This window comes from Labeo rohita, chromosome 10 (assembly GCF_022985175.1).
Source record: "Labeo rohita strain BAU-BD-2019 chromosome 10, IGBB_LRoh.1.0, whole genome shotgun sequence".
Taxonomy (NCBI): Eukaryota; Metazoa; Chordata; class Actinopteri; order Cypriniformes; family Cyprinidae; genus Labeo; species Labeo rohita.
The window spans coordinates 7,791,813-7,813,987 of NC_066878.1; the positions used below are offsets into that span (position 1 = coordinate 7,791,813).

Sequence of the window (22,175 nt, forward strand, 5' to 3'; positions counted from 1 at the left end):
AAAACTAAAACGTTTGATTTAACATAAACCTGCATCCACCCCACTAGGTGTCAGTATAAGTCCAAGAAGGCTCGCCAAAATAAACAAAAATTTCCAAGTGCACTTTTTGGCCCAAAATATACTCTATGCATGTACATGAAGGCTTTTTCTTATCATCGCTGCAGGTGGCGCTATATCTAAAATGGTGTGGTTTACGATCAGATTTCTATTGTCATGGCGGAGTGACAGTTTAACCACAATCTTGGTAAGCAAGCTAGTTAAATTTACCGTGTCTACACCAGACGTGACAGTTAATGCATCATTTTGTGGCGCGGTGTGCCACAACATCTAAAAGCTGTCTACACTGGACGCAACAAAGCGACCACTGCACATCATTTGAACTTTGTGTCAGTACGTCATAAATAGAACGAGGCATCAGTGTACTGTCAGGGATTTGTCGTGTTGCACCGCACTGCCAGTGTAGATGGCATCACTTATTATTTGGGCTGCCCTCTAATCGACTAACCATTAGTTGTCAAGAAGAGGCTTGGTGGACCAAAATTTTATTAGTCATTTAGTTGCAGAAAAAAATCCACAGGAAGTGGCGAAGTCATGCAGTCCGTGATGGACAGATCATTAACGGCTGTTCTATGTGGTAACACAGTACATCAGGCAGGACAGTAAAACGCTCACATATCATTCATCTACCTCAAGTATGGCATTTTATATGAACAATGTATATTGTAGCAACTTTACATGGCATCTCAATCTAATGTTAACCTAGAAAAATATGCACTATTGAAACGTCTGTGCAGAATGTGGAAGCTGAACAGTAGCGCGCTCACTGCATGACAGGTGTGGTGCGGTCACTTAAAATACTCCGTCATTTTTGGTCATACAGATATAAGTAATACATCTTTCGAATCTGTAAAGACTCTACATTTATTTGTGTGCACTCGCAATAACAACGAAATGTTGCGCTTTTGTGAAATAATTAAAGCAGATAGGAAGTGCTTTCTGCCATCTCGGTCTCTGTGAACTTGAGCGTGAAACTCCGTGTATACTTGCCTTACAGACATGAAGAATATAAACCAGCTCAAATAGAAAATATTTTTTTTTTCAGATCGAGTAATGCATATGAAACACACATACAGGCGCATCCACTAGTGCGGAGATGACGAGTCAGTGTACCTTATCTCTTATGCCGAAAACAATGAAAGCACTAGTTTGTCAATAGATTATTAAAACGTTAATGCACTCTTCTTTTTTTTCCCCCAAACACATTCATAATTGTTATATCTGCCGGTGCGCTGTGGCAAGCTTTTTTTTTTTACATGCGCTTCAGCGCTTATTATGCTATATAGGCAATTAAAGGCTCATTATTATGATTTATGTGGTTTATTAATAAACGTGTGACTAATAGTCGACTAATGCTTAAAATGAACGACTACTAGTCGAACAGAAAAATCTTTAGTCGAGGGCAGCCCTATAATTGTCTTTTGTCACGCCACGTTGTGTCATGCCGCTCGTGTTTGGTGTAGACACAGTGTCATGGTGTGTGCTCGCCAAATTTGCGTAATTAGATTGCATACAAAGTCAATGCAAAGACACGAATAATTGCAAATTCGCATCGGGCAATGCGAATGATGCAAATTGGACGACGCAATTGCAGAGAATGTGCAATATCACGTCTTCCACGCAAGTTGAAAAATTTCAACTCAAATGGAAAATTCACTTAAAGTGTTGTCGTGCAAGCCAATCAGTGAAGAACTTATTGACACGTCCAGTTTGCCACGTCAATCATTTTTTCTGCACGAGTGATAGTAAAAACAGCAATAACGCAATGAGAATATTAGTTTCGCATTTGGTATGCACACAGCAACACTGTTGATAACTACTTAGCTGAACATGTCTGCATTCATGTACTTGAGTACAGTTTATTTGGGCCTTAAAGGGATAGTTTTAATTTTTCACGTCATTCCTAACCTGTACGACTTTCTTTTTCCTGAGGAACAAAGAAGATATTTTCAAAAATGTTTCTAGTGTTTTTTTTTTTATCCATAGAATGAATGTAAATGGGGTCCAGTGCTGCTGTTTTGGATCCCATTGGCTTTCATTATACGGGAAAAGAACAATTGAAATATATTTCAAATAGTGCTGTCAATAGATTAAAAAAAAAAAACTAATCACACATTTTTCTCTGAAATTAATTGCGATTAATCCCACCTAACATTAAAGTTTTTAAATATACTTTTATATTGCAAAAATGTCACATTCAATCTTCAACTTAATGTAGAAATAACATAAAGACAGTATATATTAAATATTATACAGTATACAGTAAATATTTTTTAATGACTGAAGGTATCACTGATACCAGTATTACTGATTTTTTGTCCTAATATTTAACCATTGACTATAGCAATTCAACATTACAGTATAATTCAATTTGATCAATTTTAACATTGTTAGACTTTAAGAGCTACCGCTGCTGAATGTGATGCGGATCTGACACACATGCTCGTACTTCATTTGTGCTTTAATATGACATGATACAGGCTATAGCGTGTGCCGCCGCATTTGTGCAGCAATTAAAACGCGCATGCTACAAGCACAGTATAACGGCAAGGACAAGTTAATTAGATTTTACTGACATATGGCCTGACAACACCTCATCTGATCGCAGTTCACTGTTGTTCTACTGAAGCTCCTCGTCACCTGTATCTTTCCCATGCTCGTTTGACTAGCACCTGGCGCTGAAGTGAAGTTGGAGTGCGTATTTGAAAAGTCTCCTGTTTTATGTTGTCATAAAGACGTTCTGCGACTAAACACACTTCTTGTCAAGAAAAAAACAGAGAAGCAGCAATTGCGAGTTGGGTGGCCAACCCTAGCCCCGCCCCTGCGTTACATAAACTGGAAAAAAATAATCGCCTTAGTGTTAACACACTAATTTTGACAGCACTAATTTCAAAATATCTTCTTTTGTGTTCAACAGAGGAAAGAAAGTCATACAGGTTTTGAATCTTCAGAAGCGTAATTTTTTCATACTTTTATATGTGACTGTTACACCACTAAACAACAGCACCACAATTTGTTTCTGTCTAGAAAACAAACCTGAACCAACAAAATGATATATTGAAACTGACTGTAGTTATACAGTGTAACACAAACATGAGTGGAGATTTTTTTTAAACAAACGTATTTAATTGCACATGTAAATGTACTGATCAACAGAGCAGCGAATAGTTTTTTACTTGTATTTAATTTGAAATGTCAATTGATCCGGATCTGTTGGTGCAGTGTAACTTAAAGTTAATACCTCAGCCCCTTGCTTCATTATTGCAGGGTTAAGATCAGTTACATGAAGAACATAAGCAAAGGAATATAATAGACCTGCCTAACACATATTTCTAGTTCAGTGAGAATATTGGAGGCTACAGGACGGAAAGCGAGGAGTCTATTCATCACGACGGCACAAAGGATCACGGGACACCAGCGATTCCGAGTACATTACTCTCTGCAATAATTAGTTTGAGTTACAAGAGCTGAGAAAGAGACCATAGGGAACGAATTTAATTAAGTCGAACAGCAACCTACATCACTATGCTATGTGATTGAGGTGGGTGAGAAGACTATTTAAGATATTTTTAGTTTTAATTAATTGTATTTGTTTTTACTCATTAGTATTCATACGCCTCAGTGATACCCACTGAACAGTAATAAGTCTTAGCAGTTAGTTGCACATACTCTAATATTCAGTGTTAGCTATTCTTTTTATTTTTATTAAAGATATTTGAAGGGAGTTTACGTCCAAGATAATTTAATTAAATTTAACAACCCATGTTATTATTATCCCCCAAACACACATTTGTATTACTTTGTAGACTTTTCTTTCCTCGTTTTTAACAATAAACTCAATTCAGATGTGTCTGAATATTTTGCTTGGAGATTTGGAGATAATTAAAAAACATACAGGGATCACAATCCATTACTCAGTTCTATTATGTTCGATGCTCTCATGGTGAAGAAAGCACGCTTTTCACAATGAAAGTAATCACCATGACGCCAGCTAAACAAAGAGCATGTATTCAAAGACCTTTGAAGACTTCCAGGCTTATTATCAGTCACGTCAGTGACAAATATTAATAGGATTGGTGCAGAATAAATGAATGGCTCAATTTAATCTGAAGAAATCCTGGTACAGAAGGGCTGGGATGAGACATGTAATGTCCTCTCTCTCTGAATATTAAAAAAAACAAACAATCCATCAGTGGATAATTCCATGGTTATCATTCAGGTGCCACAGTATATATCAAAACATAATGACATTTCCTTCTAAAACCATTACTGTACCATTGTATCGTCAATGTGCTTTATTTAAGAGTATTATAGTATTGGTTTCAAAGCTGCATGGTTTCCATAGTGACATATAAGTACACCCTTCTTAAATAAAAATCCACCTTTGTTCCTGACATGAATTTCCTGATCTGACAAACTCCTCATCTGCCATAAAGAAGGGTTGAGTGTCAGCATAGAATATAAGGATTAGTTCTTTTGATTTGGAAGTGACCTAAAAGCACAAATGGCAAATCATACAAGCCCAGCCTTTGACACAGAAAGCCATTCTGAATCCTAATGACAGAATAGTATCAAAAGAATCGTTGACAAAAGATAAAAGATATTTGTTGAACAGAAAAAAAAACATTATTTATTCATATGAATTTGTTACATTTTTTATTAATATCATTATATGTACTATAATCATTCAAAACTCAAATATGCTGATTTGGGGCTCAATAAATATTTCTTATCTTCATAAAATTGCGGTTGAACCACTGATGTCACATGGCCTATTTTAACAATATCTTTACTACCTTTCTGGGCATTGAACGTATCAGTTGTGTTGCTGTCTATACAGGGTCAGAAAGCTCTTGGATTTCATTAAAAATATCTTTATTTGTGTTTTGAAGATAAACTGAGGTCTTACGGGTTTGGAACGACATATGTAACTACTGACAGAATTTTCATTTTTGGGTAAATTATCCCTATTAACCTATGATTTGACCCTAGCAGTGAAACTATAGCCAATAAGAAATATGTTTGGGAGGAAGAAATAACAGTGCTGGTGTGTGACATGGACAGGGGTCACGCTTAAGCTTTATTAAACCCATCTGTGATTCTCCACAGATTCACCTGAGATTTATCTGGATCTGTGGCTCATCGCACTAAGAGCGAAAAGAAAAAAACTCTGAAACAAAGTGATTAGTTTGCAGCTTAAAGCAGAGCCCTCTCATTACAGAATAATCCACTGACCTTTTCACACCACTTAACAGTGTTTACACTCAATGGCTGGCATTCACTCAAACGTGCCCTGTGTTTGGACCTCTTGATACTTGTGATAACAGCATTAGTTTACTCGGACAACTGTTTAAAGAAAGAGGCACAGGTTATGTGATCAGGGACCTCTAACTTGACTGAAAATGTACAAGCGTTTGGTGTTAAGTGTCTAAATAAGCACTAATTGGGAACATCTGGTATTACTTGTATTTGTATGTTTTTTGGGTGACAAGCTATCAACCACTGTAAGTGACTCAAGACTCGAATGAGATATTACTGACGGGATGACAGTCAAAACAAAGCCCAGGAGTGCACAGTGATGTGCTTAATAAATGTTTAACTCACCCCTGTAATCATGTTGTCAGATTTCTGGTCTATTTAATTGGTTATCCAATAATGCCCAGTGGGCTTAATTTATGAAACATGGGCAGAATGAATTTTCTGTGCAAACAGTTTGCCAAATCATTCTTATGTAACTTGTTGCAACAGTTTTGTCAATATACCTGTATGAAAAATTGATTTACAAAAAGCACAAATACACATATTTTCTATGATAGATGGATGGATGGATGGATGGATGGATGGATGGGCGGGCGGACGGACGGACGGACGGACGGACGGACAGATAGATAGATAGATAGATAGATAGACATTTAAATGGACAGACAGATAGAGAGACAGACAGACAGATGATAGATAGATAGATAGATAGATAGATAGACATTAAGATGGACAGACAGACAGACAGATAGATAGATGTACAGACAGATAGATAGATAGATAGATAGATAGATAGATGGACTAACGGACAGACATAGATAAATAGATAAACAGAGAGACAGACATAGACGGACGGATGTATGGATGGAGAGATGGATGGATGAAAGAATGGACGGGCGGTCAGGCGAACAGACATAGACAGAGAGACAGACATATAGATAAATAGATAGATAGACAGCCAGATAGACAGACAGACAGATAGATAGATAGATAGAATATAATAAAAATTAGTTACCTTAAATCAAATCAGTGGTGGTGTATATATATAATTAATAATGATAATTAATAATATAATATAGAATTTATTATAATTATTAATGTAATATATCTGTCATTAAACCCTAATAACCTTTCTACAGTGTCACGTTTTGTTAATCTAATATCCAGTATATTTCAACTGATATGTCAAGAGTAGTTTCCTTAAACATTTCGAAGAAATCAGACAATGGCTAGAACAGTCATGTGGTTTTTGGGGAACACCTTGTCCGAAGAAAACAATGTCACCATAGAAACTGACAATCCACGAAAAACAGAAATAAACATCAAAAAAATTACTCAGCTGCCTACCCCTGTCAGGTTTTTCCATCAAAACGGTTACATGCTTAAGACTCCCTTCGGTAAATCATGTGTTTGCATTATCATCCTTATTTATGGCGTTGCTAGGATTACCTGTGGATCAAAATAAAGATCCTTGACATTTCGTACAGTGTTAAACTAAGGTGAAAAGAGCCATCGCCGTATTGTCTCTACTCCCGGGGGGCACGACACTTACTCCGCAAGGTCTTGTATTAAGATGCCAAGGATATCCATGTTTAAATGTGTACACAAAAAACAGGCCATTGTCACCTGCATGTCTTTGAAGGCCCACTTGTGTAGAGTTTCAGTAAGTGCCTTTAGGCACTCGACTATGGGACTTTATACACAAAAGGGCTGGTCCCAAACAGTGGACACACCAAACCTCCCTGACCTTATTTCATTCCCATCCCACAAAAGAAAGTGCACTATAAAAGGACTCCACAGTTCACAAAATCTCACAGGCAGAGGACACCCAAACCAACCGCAACCATGATCCAAGGTGCGTACATGTCCTAGGACGTCTATCTGTGGGACATGCGCTGAGCTCCTGGATCCACTAATGAGTGACTAACAGGTGTATTTTCTTCCACAAACAGGTTCAGCAAACAGCAGGAAAGATATTCTCCTCAACATTTTCCTTATCCTCCTGGCTACTAAATTTGACAAAAGCTTTCAGTTTACGCTGAACGACTGCGGATCAGAGTACAGACGTCCAGGTATCGTTTTCATTTCTGACTGAATCACATAGGAACTAACTGCTTGTTTAAATTTGATGTATGTCTGTAGGTGTTTTCAAGTTTGTAATTCTGTCCAATTTGATTATTTGTGCCTCAAGTAAGACTTCATTCTGGTTTTTGCGCAACTAATCCTGTCGTTCTTGTCACGACAGAGTATACAGACATCAGTGTAGACTGTGGAACGGAGTACATCAATCTGGCTATCAAATTCTGTCCTGTCATGTACACCGGCTACAACGAATCAGAGTTAATTCTTAACAGCATCATGAATAACCCAAACTGCCAGGCGACCGTCGATACTACCGTCATACCTCCCGTGGCTCGATTTAGGTTCCCGCTTAACTCAACCAATGCCTGCGGCAGCAACTTTGTCGTAAGTATTAGCTATAAACCAGAGTATTCAGATACCTCAAAAATGTCACAATAACTTATTATTCTAAGTCAAAAGTCTGTTTTTAAGGCATTAAATACAATTAATTCCTAACGTTTCTCCACAGACAATAAGGAGTATAGGGACAGGCGTGTTCTCAGACTTCTCCAACATCGAGACGGTCAACATCAGTGGAATTGTACGATCGAAAGACATCACAACAGGGACTGTGACGTATAACGCGGAGCTCAAGTACTACTACTCGTGCTCCTATCCTCTGGAGTACCTGATCAACAACACTCGGGTGGATGTGTAAGCACTCATTTTCTCTCATGGTATAGCATACCAGGTCTAAGATCCATTTACTAAGGATAAAAGAACAAAACTCGCTGGGGAATAAGCGTCTTTTTGTAGTATCACTCTCAAAGAACGTGTTAAATCCAGTTGGTTCATCCTTGTTGTTGTCCTCAAGGGACAAGACGACAATATCATATTCACAACAGAGAGATACAATGACACAGATACACACGTCTAGTCTTGGAGTTGTCCACGCTGAATAATTGTGGGCCGTTTCAGGTAAAACTTTAACCTCGTTCTTTCTTGTCACAGGTCGTCCTCTTCGATTGCAGTAAAAGACAACAATGGCAGTTTCATCAGCACGCTGAATCTCAGACTATTCAGAGTAAGTGTCTAAACTGGACCTTCATGCATCTATAGATCAGATCAGCTAGAGATGTACACTAATATAACATATTCTTTTGATTTCTAAGGATATAAACTACACCCAGCCTCTTGTCATGCCTCCCTTCGGTATTGAGCTGAGGACAAATATTTTTGTGCAAGTGGAGGCCACTAACTTGACCTCCCAGTAAGACCTATTTTTATTGAGCTTCATCATAGCAGTAAATCAATAAGTTTTGCATTTAATTTAACGACTGTTATGTATTTCACAGGTACTTTGTGCTATTAGACAGATGCTATGCCTCCATTTCCACCACCCCTACTACCAGCAACTACTTCAACCTCTTTGTGCCGTAAGTTTAATCATAAAAGTAGTTTTAGATTTTTTTATGAAGCAGTACTGTGGCATTACTATGGTCTTGGACAGTTACTACAGTCAACTGCTACATGTTTGTAAGCTTGTTTATGAAATTCTAAAATATGTCTGACAGTATTCGGAGGGCCTGAGAGAGAATAATTTGTTGTTTGATGATCTGTTTGCTCAGTTGCGGCAGTGATCGGCTCACGAAAATGCTGGTGAATGGAGAGATGCAACTTGCTCGGTTTTCGTTTCCAGCCTTCCGCTTTACAGAGCAGCAGAACCAGACAGTATCGACATACTATCTGCACTGCATCACAAGATTGTGTGAAATATCAACCTGCAGTACATTTAGGGTAAAGACATACTACATATGCTTCCCTTTCACATCATTTGTGACCCTGGACCACAAAACCAGTAGCACAGGTATATTTGTAGCAATAGCCAAAAATACATTGTATGGGTCAAAATTATACATTTTTCTTTTATGCCAAAAATCATTAGAGTATTAAGTAAAGATCATGTTCCATGGAAATATTTTGTAAATTTCCTACCTTAAATGTATAAAAATGTAATTTTTTATTACTAATATGCATTGCCAACGACTTCATTTAGGCAACTTTAAAAGCGATTTTCTCAAATATTTTGATTTTTTTTGCACCCTTTTGATTTTCAGATAGTTGTATCTTGGCCAATAATGTCCTATTTTAGGACATAATGTCTCACTTTCAGAAAATTGACCCTTATGACTGGTTTTGTGTTTCAGGGTGACATCTGTTCTTGAATTACCCAATTATAATTTTGCATAAGCTAAGCTTAACCAGAATACAAACACCTTTTGGATTGGGCTTGGTGGGTTGGGTCTTGTTAATGTCAATATATAATAGTTTTGCCAAGCTTTGCTACTTTTGATATTTGAAGATGTTTTGTTCATACAAAAATACCAACACATACATACAGTTCACCTACCCAGAGGCAAACCCCGGGCAAGACACTTTTTTTTAGACTTACCATGCTTCATGGCTTTTTCCACAGCAATGTGGCAAACGAAAACGGAGAGATGTTGTGCCTTTGACCACCACTCCTTCTCCAAATGGAGTGACAGACACCACCACCATCACATCACCAGCCATCGTCATACGTGCAGAAAATGGTACATTCTTTCCCCTTTATGAAAACAATATGAATTATTAATCTCCAACACTATGAGTTTTAAGTTTCTTACATTTCTTACAAATCTGAGAAACTGACTTAATTCTGTTTATTTCATTTTAGCGGTGGCAACAAAAGAGGAAGGTGAGCTTCAACTGTTTCATATATAAAGCATGTAACATTTTTCTAGCTTCACTGCATGTTTTCTAGTGTTGGGGAATCATTTACTGAATGTAGCAATGTTAAATAATTTAACTAAGGTAACCAAACAAACATAGGCAACAATCAAGCACTCTCTTGTAGAATGTTAATATGTCCCTGTTAAAAAAAAAAAAAACAGGATATGCTGGTTAGGTATATTTTGAAGCATGCCAGCTGGTTTGAGCTGGTTTAACATGGTCCCCCAAGTAACTAGCTCAAACCAGCTACCATGCTTCAAAACATGCCTAACCAGCATATGTTGGTTTCAGATAAATGCCGATCTTTAGATCATTCTATTCATCAAAGAATCCTGAAAAAATGTACTCAACTGTTTTAAATATTTATAATAATAATAATAATAAATGTTTCTTGAACAGCAAATATAAAAAATATAAAAAAATATAAAAATATAATCAAATAGAAAACAGTTATTTTAAATAGTAAAAATATTTAAAAATTTTACTGATTTTGCTGTACTTTGAATTAAATACATGCATGCTTGGTGAGCAGAAGAGACTTCTTTAAAAAACCTTAAAAATCTTACTGTTCAAAAACTTTTGACTGGTGTATATTCTTAGTAGCATAAAATCATGACATCTGCAATGGAAATGGAATTAGAATGCAATAAAATATAATTTGCTGCTTTTGCATTGGAATTAAAACTATTATACACACTTACAAACATGGCAAAGATATGTGTAACAGGTTGTAAAGTTAGAAAATACATATCTAAAAGTCATCTATATGCTGAAAATAGGCACCTAAAAATAGGCATGCAAATTCATTCAGAAAAAGGGGATTTTTGGGCGTCACTCCTGCAATACTAGTATGGGAACGTGAAATGAAATCTGATCACAGTCATTTGTGACATGATCCCTCAGAAAACATTCCGATTTGCCGATTTGGTGCTCATTTCTTATTAATATCAATGTTCTTCAGGAAACCATGATATATTTTATTTCAGGATTTGAAGAATAGAAAGTTCAAAACCATAATATTTTTTGAAATCAAAATCTTTTGTAACGCTATAAATGTCTTTTATGTCATTTTTGACCTATTATTACTGAATAAAAGTAATATTTCTTTAAAACCAAACTTTTGAACAGTAGCTACTTTTGTTTATAGCTTACAGTCAATTCTAACCTCTTATGTCCTTGTTTTGCAGAAGTCACAGTCAGCACGAAAAAACCTTCAGACTCCTCTGTGGGTCTCGGCGTGGCCGTGGGCATCCTGGCATTCGCCTGCATCATGATCGTAGGAATGGGAGCAGTTTTCTACAAGAGACACTGGCACAACGCACCTTCAAAAATGCCTCGGTGAGCTGAGACACCCTGCTCTGGCTCCAAGAGAGAACTGCCGCTTCCCGCCGGGAAGATCTCTCACCGCTGGAGAGCTGAGCAGGGCTCAGCGTACAACGGTTTCGGACATCTTGATCTTTTCTATAGTGCTTCTTGGTGAATAATCATAGCATATTGTGGTTTAGAAGAGCAACAGTGCACTATATCAGCTCTACACTTTAAACTGTGTTTAAGTGTAGCTTGGACCTGGGAATACATGTTAAAAGCACAACCAAAACAGAGCTTTAATATTTCATTTATATGTAAGGCAATATGAATTCTGAAGTTAGAAATGAAAGTACTGACCCAACAAATGAATCCAATCCCAATGAGCACATGCTGTGGTACCTGTAAAACACAAAAAAGTAATAAATCAGATTGTGTGTGAAGGGTTTGGAGCTCCTTAGGACCTAAAGTGCTTAAAATGTTTTGTGTGTTATTTATTAAAGACTACTCTTTGTGCTTAACCCTCTTGAAATGTTGACACCCCCATATGTAAGGACTACTCACACACAGCCCAAAACATCCCTGCATTTACAATGAAATTTTTAAATCACCACTTCTAAAGCAATAGCAGAGTATTATAGATTCCTTCTGCAACCCTAACTTCATAAATAAAGAAATGGAAATGAAAGCAATTTCAGTGAGCCGAAGGAAAGTGCAGCAATGCGTTGATTTTTTTAGATCTGAAGTTATGTTCTTGGCTTTGCACTTTGTATCTTTATAATTCCTATGGCAGGCTGAGCTCTTAAAAGTAGATGTATACTTGTGATTCATCCATTAATGCATGCTTCATATGAATAAAGGCTGCTGGTACAAGAACAAATCACTGTCCTCTGGAGTGGATTCTTACTTAGAAGCATAAAATCATATCTGCAATGGAAATGGAATTAGAATGCATTAAAATAGCATTTGGGCCTTTTGCATTTGAATTAAACTATTATACACTACAAACATGGCTTGTAAAGGTAGAAAATACATATTTAAAACTCATCTATATACTGAAAAGAGGAGCCTAACTAAAGTGGGTCATGCAAATCATTCAGAAAAAAAGGGGATTTTTGGGTGTCACTTCTACTATGAAAATATGAAATGTGATCTGATCACAGTCTAATATCATTTTACTGTGACCTGTCAAATGCACTAATGTCTGACCTGTACATTGTCAGATGCCTTTACAGCAGCTATGATTAACCTCATTTCATTGTTCTCATTGTTTAAGGAGTCTTAAGGGTCACGTTTTAATGTATCTGACACCTGAAACTGCTCTCACAGCCATGCTGGAGAAAACATGATCGTATACTGCACTGAGAGCTGGGGAAAAATCTCTCAAAAGTTTCTGTTTTGGTCTGTTTACACTGAAATGCAACCCCCGGAGTTTTCAAAACGTGGCCTGCAGCGTTTTCGAGAGTCGAAAACGCCAGAGTAGTGTGAACGACAAGCACAAATGTAGCAAAAGTTACATGTTTTAAAACGAAAACACACTAGTGTAAACGTAGCCTTGGGCCCTGTTTACACTAGAGTGTTTTTGTTTTAAAACAGCGTTTTAAATGAAAACGATTCTGGTCTACACTGCCATTTTCACTGCATTTCAGAAACGATCTCCGTCTACACTACACAACCGAAAACGCATGTCACATGACCATTCAGGCTGCATACATCATCAAGGACGTTTTAATTTAAAAGAAGTAACGGTAATAAAATTGACTGTTATTCATTGGGGTGTAAAAATACTGTTTTCTTTTTTTACGTTGCAATTTAATGGTTATTTTTCTTAAATAAGCCTCCGAAATGAGACGCAACAAATTGAGCATGATGTTATTGTTTACACTGTAGTCAAGGACACGCAGAGCAAATGTGGACAGCCACGACATCGTTTTCAAAAGTCTCCGTTTTGGTCCATTTACACTGAAATGCAACCCCCGAGTTTTCCAACTAAAACGTGGCCTGCAGGGTTTTCGAAAGTCTTCATCAAAAATGCCAGAGAAGTGTAAACCACAGGCACAGTTGTAGCAAAAGTTATACATTTTAAAACAAAAATGCACTAGTGTAAATGTAGCCTTCCGCCCTGTTTTCTTTTTGAAACAGCGTTTTAAAATGAAAACAATCCTAGTCTACACTGCCTTTTTCAATGCATATGTCATCAAGGATGTTTTAATTTAAGAGAAGTAACCGTAATAAAATTGTCTGTTACTCCTTGGGGTTTAAAAATACTGTAATTTCTTTTTTTTACTTTGCAATTTCATGGTTACTTTTCCTAAATGAGCCTCCGAAGTGTGAAGCAACTAATCGAGCAAATGTGGGCAGCCACGCTATCGGTTTCAAAAGTCTCTGTTTTGGTCCGTTTACACTGAAATGCAACCAAGGAATTTTCAAACTAAAACTTGGCCTGCAGCGTTTTCGAAAGTCTCGGTTTTTGAGTGCCAAAAATGCCAAAGTAGTGTAAACGACAGGCACAAATGTAGCAAAAGTTATACATTTTAAAAAGAAAACACACTAGTGTAAGCGTAGCCTTGGGTCCTGTTTACACTACTGCGTTCTCGTTTTAGAACAACCAAAAACGCATGTCACATGACCATTCAGGCTGCATACATCATTAAGGACGTTTTAATTTAAAATAAGTAACCGTAATAAAATTGACTGTTATTCCTTGGGGTGTAAAAATACTAGGGGTTTTTTTTTTATGTTGCAATTTAATGGTTATTTTTCTTAAATAATCTTCCAAAATGAGACGCAACAAACAGAGGACACGCAGAGCAAATGTGGACAGCCACGACATCATTTTCAAAAGTCTCCATTTTGGTCCGTTTACACTGAAATGCAACCCTGGAGTCTTCGAACTAAAACTTGGCCTGCAGCGTTTTCAATAATCTCAGTTTTCGAGAGTGTAAAACGCCAGAGTAGTGTAAACGACGGGCATAAATGTAGCAAAAGTTCTATGTTTTAAAACAAAAACACACTAGTGTAAACAGCTTTAGGCCATGTTTACACTACTGCGTTTTCAATTTAAAACAGTGTTTTAAAATGAAAACGATCCTCGTCTCCACTGCCGTTTTCACTGCGTTTCAGAAACTATCTCCGTCTACACTACACAACCAAAAACACGTCACATGACCATTCAGCCTGCATACATCATCAAGGATGTTTTCATTTAAGAGAAGTAACCGAAATTAAATTGACTGTTATTCCTTGGGGTGTAAAAATACTGCATTTTGTTTTGTTACTTCGCAATTTAATGGTTATTTTTCTTAAATGAGCATCCGAAATGAGAGGCAGCAAATTAAGCATGATATTATTATTTACACGGTAGTCAAGGATACGCAGAGTGAATGTGGACAGCCACGACATCGTTTTCAAAAATCTCAGTTTTGGTCTGTTTACACTGAAAAATCTAGGGTTGCATTTAAATGAGCCTACAAAATGAGACACAACAAATTGAACATGATGTTAAAACTGAGCACGCCAATGCTTGCAAAAGGCTCCATTTTGGTTTGTTTACACTGAAATGCAACCCTGGAGTTTGGGGTCTACAAAGTTTTCAAGGGTCAAAAATGCCAGAGTAGTTTAACAACAGGCACAAACATAGCAAAAGTTATACAGTTTGAAATAAAAATGAACTAGTGTAAACACAGCCTTAGAAACAGCCATGCTCTGCTTGCTCCCTGTTTCTTACTCAAAGCTGAACCTGAAATAATCATTCAGAAACTAGAGATGGCTGCTTTTGAAACACTTCTTCATTAAGATTTGAAACCTTTGTGAATCTTTTGTTTCGAAACAGTGATTCGGAGAGCAAACTGCCAAAGTCACGTGATTTCAGTGTAAACGTGGCTTTGTTACGTCATAACTGTTTCAAAACATTTCGAAATTCAATGGTTTGAATTTCATTTGAAAAAAAGCACTTTTTGTGGCCTTTACACAATTTTGACCGGAAGGCATCAACAGCATGTGGTGTATCGAGCTCTTTAAAACAGTAAATCATTTAATGAACCAATTAGTTCAATTGATTCAAAGCTTTGAAAACGTTTGTTTGTCCCTCTACCATCATAGAGTTCAAAAAGAAGTGAATTAAAAGCATGTGCACAGTGGGCTGTTTACATTAATCTTCACCATAAAAGCATTCTGACCTGAGGTGAGAGGTCAAAATCAATTCCAGAGAGAACTGCGATGCAATATTTCAGAATTGATCCACAAATCGCAGCCCTACTGCACTCCCTATAAATAACTCACATAATTGTCACCAAATTACACAAAATGATCAATCAACCTTTCACTTCATTCATTTTTCATTTTGTTTCATTTTGTTTTGAGGGCAAGAGTGGGACAGAAACCCTGTTGAGTCCTCTGTGTGCAAGACACCCAGAGGGGAAAGGACAGCTTTGCAGATGGATCCAGCACAGAAGTAGGGCACATGATGATTCATACTGTCAGATGTTGAACTAGGCCATAATTTTGTGTCTCTCTTTAAGTCTCTTTGTTTCTTTTTCACTTTGTTTTTGCAAGCATGACTTCGAATATTTTAACGCCCTACATTTTAACGCCTGCACAGGATACAGTGGTTTTCTAAAGAAATGTAGCATGAGAATATAATATATATTTTATTTTTAGCAATTATTAATCTGGTTATTATCTGCAGTGTCCTACATAGCACTCGGGAACTGCAGCTGCCAGAAATTTACTGTAAGAAATACAGTAACACTGTTATAGACAACTCATATTTACATATTTCAATAACCGATATTGTAATGTTAATACACCAACCAATTTGAACAACTAAAGTGGGTCATGGACAAGAGCAGTGGTAGAGGCAGAGCACAGTTATATCCACACCAACACAAAACACTGTCAGGGTAACACTAAAATAATGCAATAAACTGAAACCAAACATACTGTAAAACAAATGTGATGTGTCACTTCTGTGAACATTTTCACTGCACATTATGAGGAAACTTATTATTGGTTTGTTTTTATAAAAAAAAAAAAAAAAAAAAAAAAAAAAATATATATATATATATATATATATATATATATACTGTAAGAGTTTCTGTATTATTTTGTTACATATAATATACATTTTAATCATAAATGATATTAACAATTTTAAACTAACTTTTGTTTACATATTTTTACAGTATTTTTTTAAAGATCAAAATAATTTTGAATGTTTATGGTAATTGTTTAATTTAATTTAAGAGGGCATTATTTATTACAATATATATATATATATATATATATAGTTACAATATTCAACATCAAAATCAAAACTATTTTCAGTGTATATGGTATGAACTCAAAGTTAACCAGTTAACATTTTAACATTTCAGTTAACACACAGCTGAATTTGCTAATTTTTATTTTATTTATTTTAATTTAATTTAAAGTGCATTATTTCTAATAAATATATATTATAATTACTTATTAATTATATAGTAACTCAGAATTTAGCTTACATTTCTTACATATATTTTCAGTATTTCACAGTATTTAACATTAAAATTAAAACTATTTTCAATGTATATGGTATGAACTAAAAGTTAACCAATTGACATTTTATATTCACCCACCTACTGCTGAAATTATGAATAATTTTCACTCTGCTGAATTAGTTACATTTTTAATCAATTTAATTACATTTCATTTGTTTTTTTTTATTTAAAGTGAATTATGTATAATATATATATATAATAATTACTTACATATTATATAGTAACTCAGAATTTTACTTACATTTCTTACATATATTTTCAGTATTTCACAGTATTTAACATTAAAATCAAAACTATGTTCAGTGTATGTGGTACAAACTAAAAATTAACCAATTTATATTCTATTTATATTCTACTGTTAAAATGATGAATTTTAATTTTATCTGCAATATTTTACTTACTGAAATCAGAATAAAAATGTATATTTCCACTGACAATGGGAAAAGGTAATATTAAATTAAATTAAATTTAATTTAATTAAAAAGTATATTACTTATTATGAATACATATTATAATTACTTATTAATTATATGGTAACTCATAATTTTGTTTACATATATTCAGTATATTTAATTATTATGTTAACCAATTAGCATTTTTATATTCACCAACCAACTGTAAAAATCATTTATATTTTCAACTGTATTTGCAATATTTTACTCACTGACATCACAATAAAACAAATCAGTGTACATCTCCACTGACAACTGGAAAAAAGTAAAATTAAATTAAATTAAATTAAAAGTTACTCAAATTTAACCAATTAGCATTTTTATATTAAACTGTTAAACTGTTAAAATGAAGCATATTTTTAACTGAATTTGCAACATTTTACTTTTTACTAACATTTTGCTAATATTTTACCTAAAGGAGAAGTCCACTTTCAAAACAAAGATTCACATATAATGTACTCACCCCCTTGTCATCCAAGATGTTCATGTCTTTCTTTCTTCAGTCATAAAGAAATTCTGTTTTTTGAGGAAAACATTTTTCTCCATATAATGGACTGATATGGTGCCCCGATTTTGAACTTCCAAAATGCAGTTTAAATGCGGCTTCAAACGATCCCAAATGCGGTTGTAAACAATCCTAGCCAGGAAAGAAGGGTCTTATCTCGCGTAACGATCAGTTATTTTCATAAAAATAATACAATTTATATACTTTTCGATGTCAAATGCTCATCTCGTCTTACTCTGCCTGGACTGTTTTTGTTCCGGTTCATGACAGTTGGGGTATGTCGAAAAACTCCCATCTCATGTTCTCCCTCAACTTCAAAATCGTCCTATATCGCTGTCTTACCTTTTTTGTTAAGGGTGTTTGATCTTTTTTGCATGTTCACTTTGTAAATACTTGGTCGGTACTTCTGCAGCGATGTAGGATGATTTTGAAATGATTTTTGTTGTTGAGGGAGAAAATACGATTGGAGTTTTTCGACATACCCTAACTGTCTTGAAACAGAATACACAGAGTTCAGACGAGCGTTTGAGATAAAAAGTATTTAAATTGTACTTTTTTAATGAAAACAACCGATCATTTTGCTAGATAAGACCCTTCTTTCTCGGCTGGGATCATTTACAACTGCATTTGGGATCGTTTGAAGCCGCATTTAAACTGCATTTTGGAAGTTCAAAATCGGGGCACCATATCAGTCCATTATATGGAGAAAAATGCTGAAAATTTCTTTACGACTGAAGAAAGAAAGACATTCTTGGATGACAAGGAGGTGAGTACATTATCTGTAAATCTTTGTTTTGGAAGTGGACTTCTCCTTTAAATCAGAATAAAACAAATCAGTGCATATTTCCGCTGACGACTGGGAAAAGTACAATTTAATTTAATATTTAATTTAACTTAATTTAATTCAGTGAAGTATTTTAACGTATTATAAAACTATTTGAAAAATGGACTTAAGTTCTCTTTTCTTTTCTAAAGCTCTTCCAATCATGTTAATCTAAGATTTTCTTGTATCTGACAAACCAGGTTGAATCCAGTTCAGATTTACCCACAGAAACATTGTGCTTTCATCTCCACCTTTGTTTCAAGTGCTCAAGACAATAGGATGGAATTTCCTATTGAGGAAAGCTTATTCATTATTCAAAGGCCCTGCATCACAGGAGTCATACCCAGTTATTAATGACAGAATGAGTGGGTGAGAGGAGGAATGGAGAAGCAGAGTAATGAAGGAGGCAGAGGAGAGAGAGGGCTGCGCTTTGAACCTCACTGCAGGAACGCTATAAAAGCTTCAAAGCTCTGCGGCTTGAAGGAGACCTGCAGACCGAACACACATAAGGGCTATAGAGAGCTCTGAGCCCAAACCTGCTCAGTAATCCTGTATGCCTCTCTAAAACCTCTTACAACGGATATTGCTCCTGTCTAAAGACCACCAGCAGAGAAATGTCCGCAGGTCACAGTCACACCTGTAGACCCACAATTGAGAGAACTTACCTAAAAATAACAGGCTTTCATTAGAAAATGCTTCATAATGAAACACTGTAACTTTTGCTTCTGACTGTGATGGAGAGGCAGACTTTACGTGCTACGAAGTTTTGATTGAGTGTCTTTGACTAGTGCTCTAGTCTAGCATCCTTCAAAACGTCACAAGATATCAAAGGCAAATCATCTCAAAAACGGTCTTTTTGAAGACTGCATTGATCAACAACCTTTCGATTTTCTTAAACCTTGGAAATAGATCAAACTAGAAAACTCAAACTAGATTTATTTCATTCTATTTTTTTTATCAAATGTATTGATCAGTGTTAGTGTTATTGTATTTATCATTACTGGCAGTTTACTAGCATTATTATCATAATTATCTGATCAAATGCTCATTATTAATCTTTTAGCTCTGGTTGAACAAATCTTTCTTTGCTTGCTTTGAACAGCAGCTACGCTAATTATGTTCCTATTTGTTCTCTGTTTCCGTCATGGGATTGACATCCCGTGGTAACTAGGAATTCACAAGCTTCAGTCTGCATCCAGAACACCTAAGAAGAGATGATGCCAACCCCTCAGAGGACTTCAGGTGATGCCAACCCTGAAACAACATACAGCAGTACCGAATTCTGCTACTAATTTATGGCGTTCTTTGTCTGTTTGATTACGTCATTAATTGATCTTGATACCATACATCTCTGCCATATGTACATTGACATAGTCACCACTAGTAAGCTACTACTAAATATATTGTAAAATCTTTAATTTGGTGTAAAGTTGCTTTGCAATGATATGTATCGTGAAAAGTTGTACAAATAAATTTGAATTGAATTGAATTGAATAATTATTTTTATTTTATTTAAATATATTCTACAATTTAAATATTATAAATAAAATAAAAAATATTTAAACATTATATTATTATTATTATTATGTTTTATTTTGTTTAATATTCAAAAGTGAATTAAAACACATTGATATATATAGTATTAACATGGTTTATAATTATTTAAATTAAAAATGATTTATTTTAAAATATTTTACCTTTTTAATATTATAAGTAAAATAAAAATATTTAAACATTATATTATTATTATTATTAATTTATTTTGTTTAATATTAAAAAGTGTATTAAAACACATTGTTATATATATAATATTAACATGGTTTATAATAATCTACATTAAAATTGATTTATTTAAATATAGTTTACATTTTAAATATTATAAATAAAATAAAAATATGTTGCTAAGTATATAATATATAATATTATAACTTATTATTTAAAGTACAAATGATTTAAATATATTTTACCTTTTAAATATTATTACTAAAATAAAATTATTTAAACATTATTATTATTATTATTATTATTATTATTATTGTTATAGTGTTTTATTTTGTTTAATATTAAAAAGTGAATTATTATACATTAAATATATATTATACATAATATTAACATGGCTTATTATTTAAATTAAAAAATACTTATTTAAATATATTTTACCTTTTAAATATTATAAATAAAATAAAATTATACAAAAAATAAACTAAATTATTATAATTATGATTATTATTTATTATTTTTATTATTTAATTTTTTATATACGAAAAAGTGAATTAAAATACATTAAGTATATAATGCATAATATTAACATGGCTTATTATTTCAATAAAAAAAGTATCTAAAAATATTTTACCTTTTTAATATTATAAAAAAAATAAAAATATTTAAACATTATTATTATTATTATTATTATTATAGTGTTTTATTTTGTTTAATATTAAAAAGTGAAAATACATTAAGTATATAATATATATTATTAACATGGCTTATTATTATTTAAATAAATATATATTTATTTAAATATATTTTACCATTTAAATATTATAACTTATAAACATATTTAAACATTACTGTTATTATTATTATTGTTTTATTTTAATATTTAAAAGTTAATTAAAATACATTGTTAACTATATAATGTATAATATTAATATGGCTTAACTTTATTTAAATTGAAATTATTTATTTAAATATATTTTACAATGTAAATATTATAACTAAAATAAAAATATTTAAACATTATTATTATTCTATCATTATTGTTGTTGTTGTTTATTGTGTTTAGTGTTTTATTTAGTTTAATATTAAAAAGTGAATTAAAATGCATTGTTTTATATATATAAAATATATAGTCTATATATATATAGTCACATTTGAAGTGGATCAAAACAGTTGTCCTAAGACAAGAATGGATATTTAAATATTTACAAATAAAATAAAAATGCATTATTTATTATAATACAAATATTATTTATTGAACATTGTTAGTATTATTTTCATTATAATTACAGGTAGATTACTGTTATTATTATCATTTTTTTTTTTTACATTTAGTTAAATATTTGTAAACATTTAAATATTTAAACTAATGTATACAGCACATTAATATTATTATTAATATACTATTTCATTTTATAATAAAGAGTAAAATAGTACTTTACAAATACTTTGTTATTATAATATTAATGGTATCATTTAATCTAAATGAAAGTATTAAAATGTTTTTTTTTTATTAAAATAGATGAATATTTATTATAAATACTATTTTATTTAAACTAATAAAAATGGATAAATAAAGTAGTACAATAGTGCATGCCGGGCATAAATGCATGCACAAAAACTGAGCTGCTTTTCAATCAGTGTGTTTCCAATGCACATCATGCATCCTGCTGACATATTGTCAT

The 22,175-nt window shown here is 33.7% G+C and overlaps 1 protein-coding gene across 1 annotated transcript; it reads left to right on the forward strand.

Moving 5' to 3' along the window:
- The first annotated feature begins 7,116 nt into the window (after window positions 1-7,116).
- Window positions 7,117-12,257, forward strand: si:ch211-103f14.3 (zona pellucida-like domain-containing protein 1). Its single transcript, XM_051121562.1, has 11 exons — window positions 7,117-7,171; window positions 7,269-7,388; window positions 7,562-7,782; window positions 7,907-8,091; window positions 8,389-8,461; window positions 8,550-8,647; window positions 8,733-8,813; window positions 9,006-9,174; window positions 9,854-9,971; window positions 10,094-10,114; window positions 11,337-12,257. Exons 1-11 carry the CDS (start codon window positions 7,162-7,164, stop codon window positions 11,489-11,491), a joined length of 1,251 nt encoding a protein of 416 aa, XP_050977519.1. The 5' UTR covers window positions 7,117-7,161; the 3' UTR covers window positions 11,492-12,257.
- The last annotated feature ends 9,918 nt before the right edge of the window (window positions 12,258-22,175 follow it).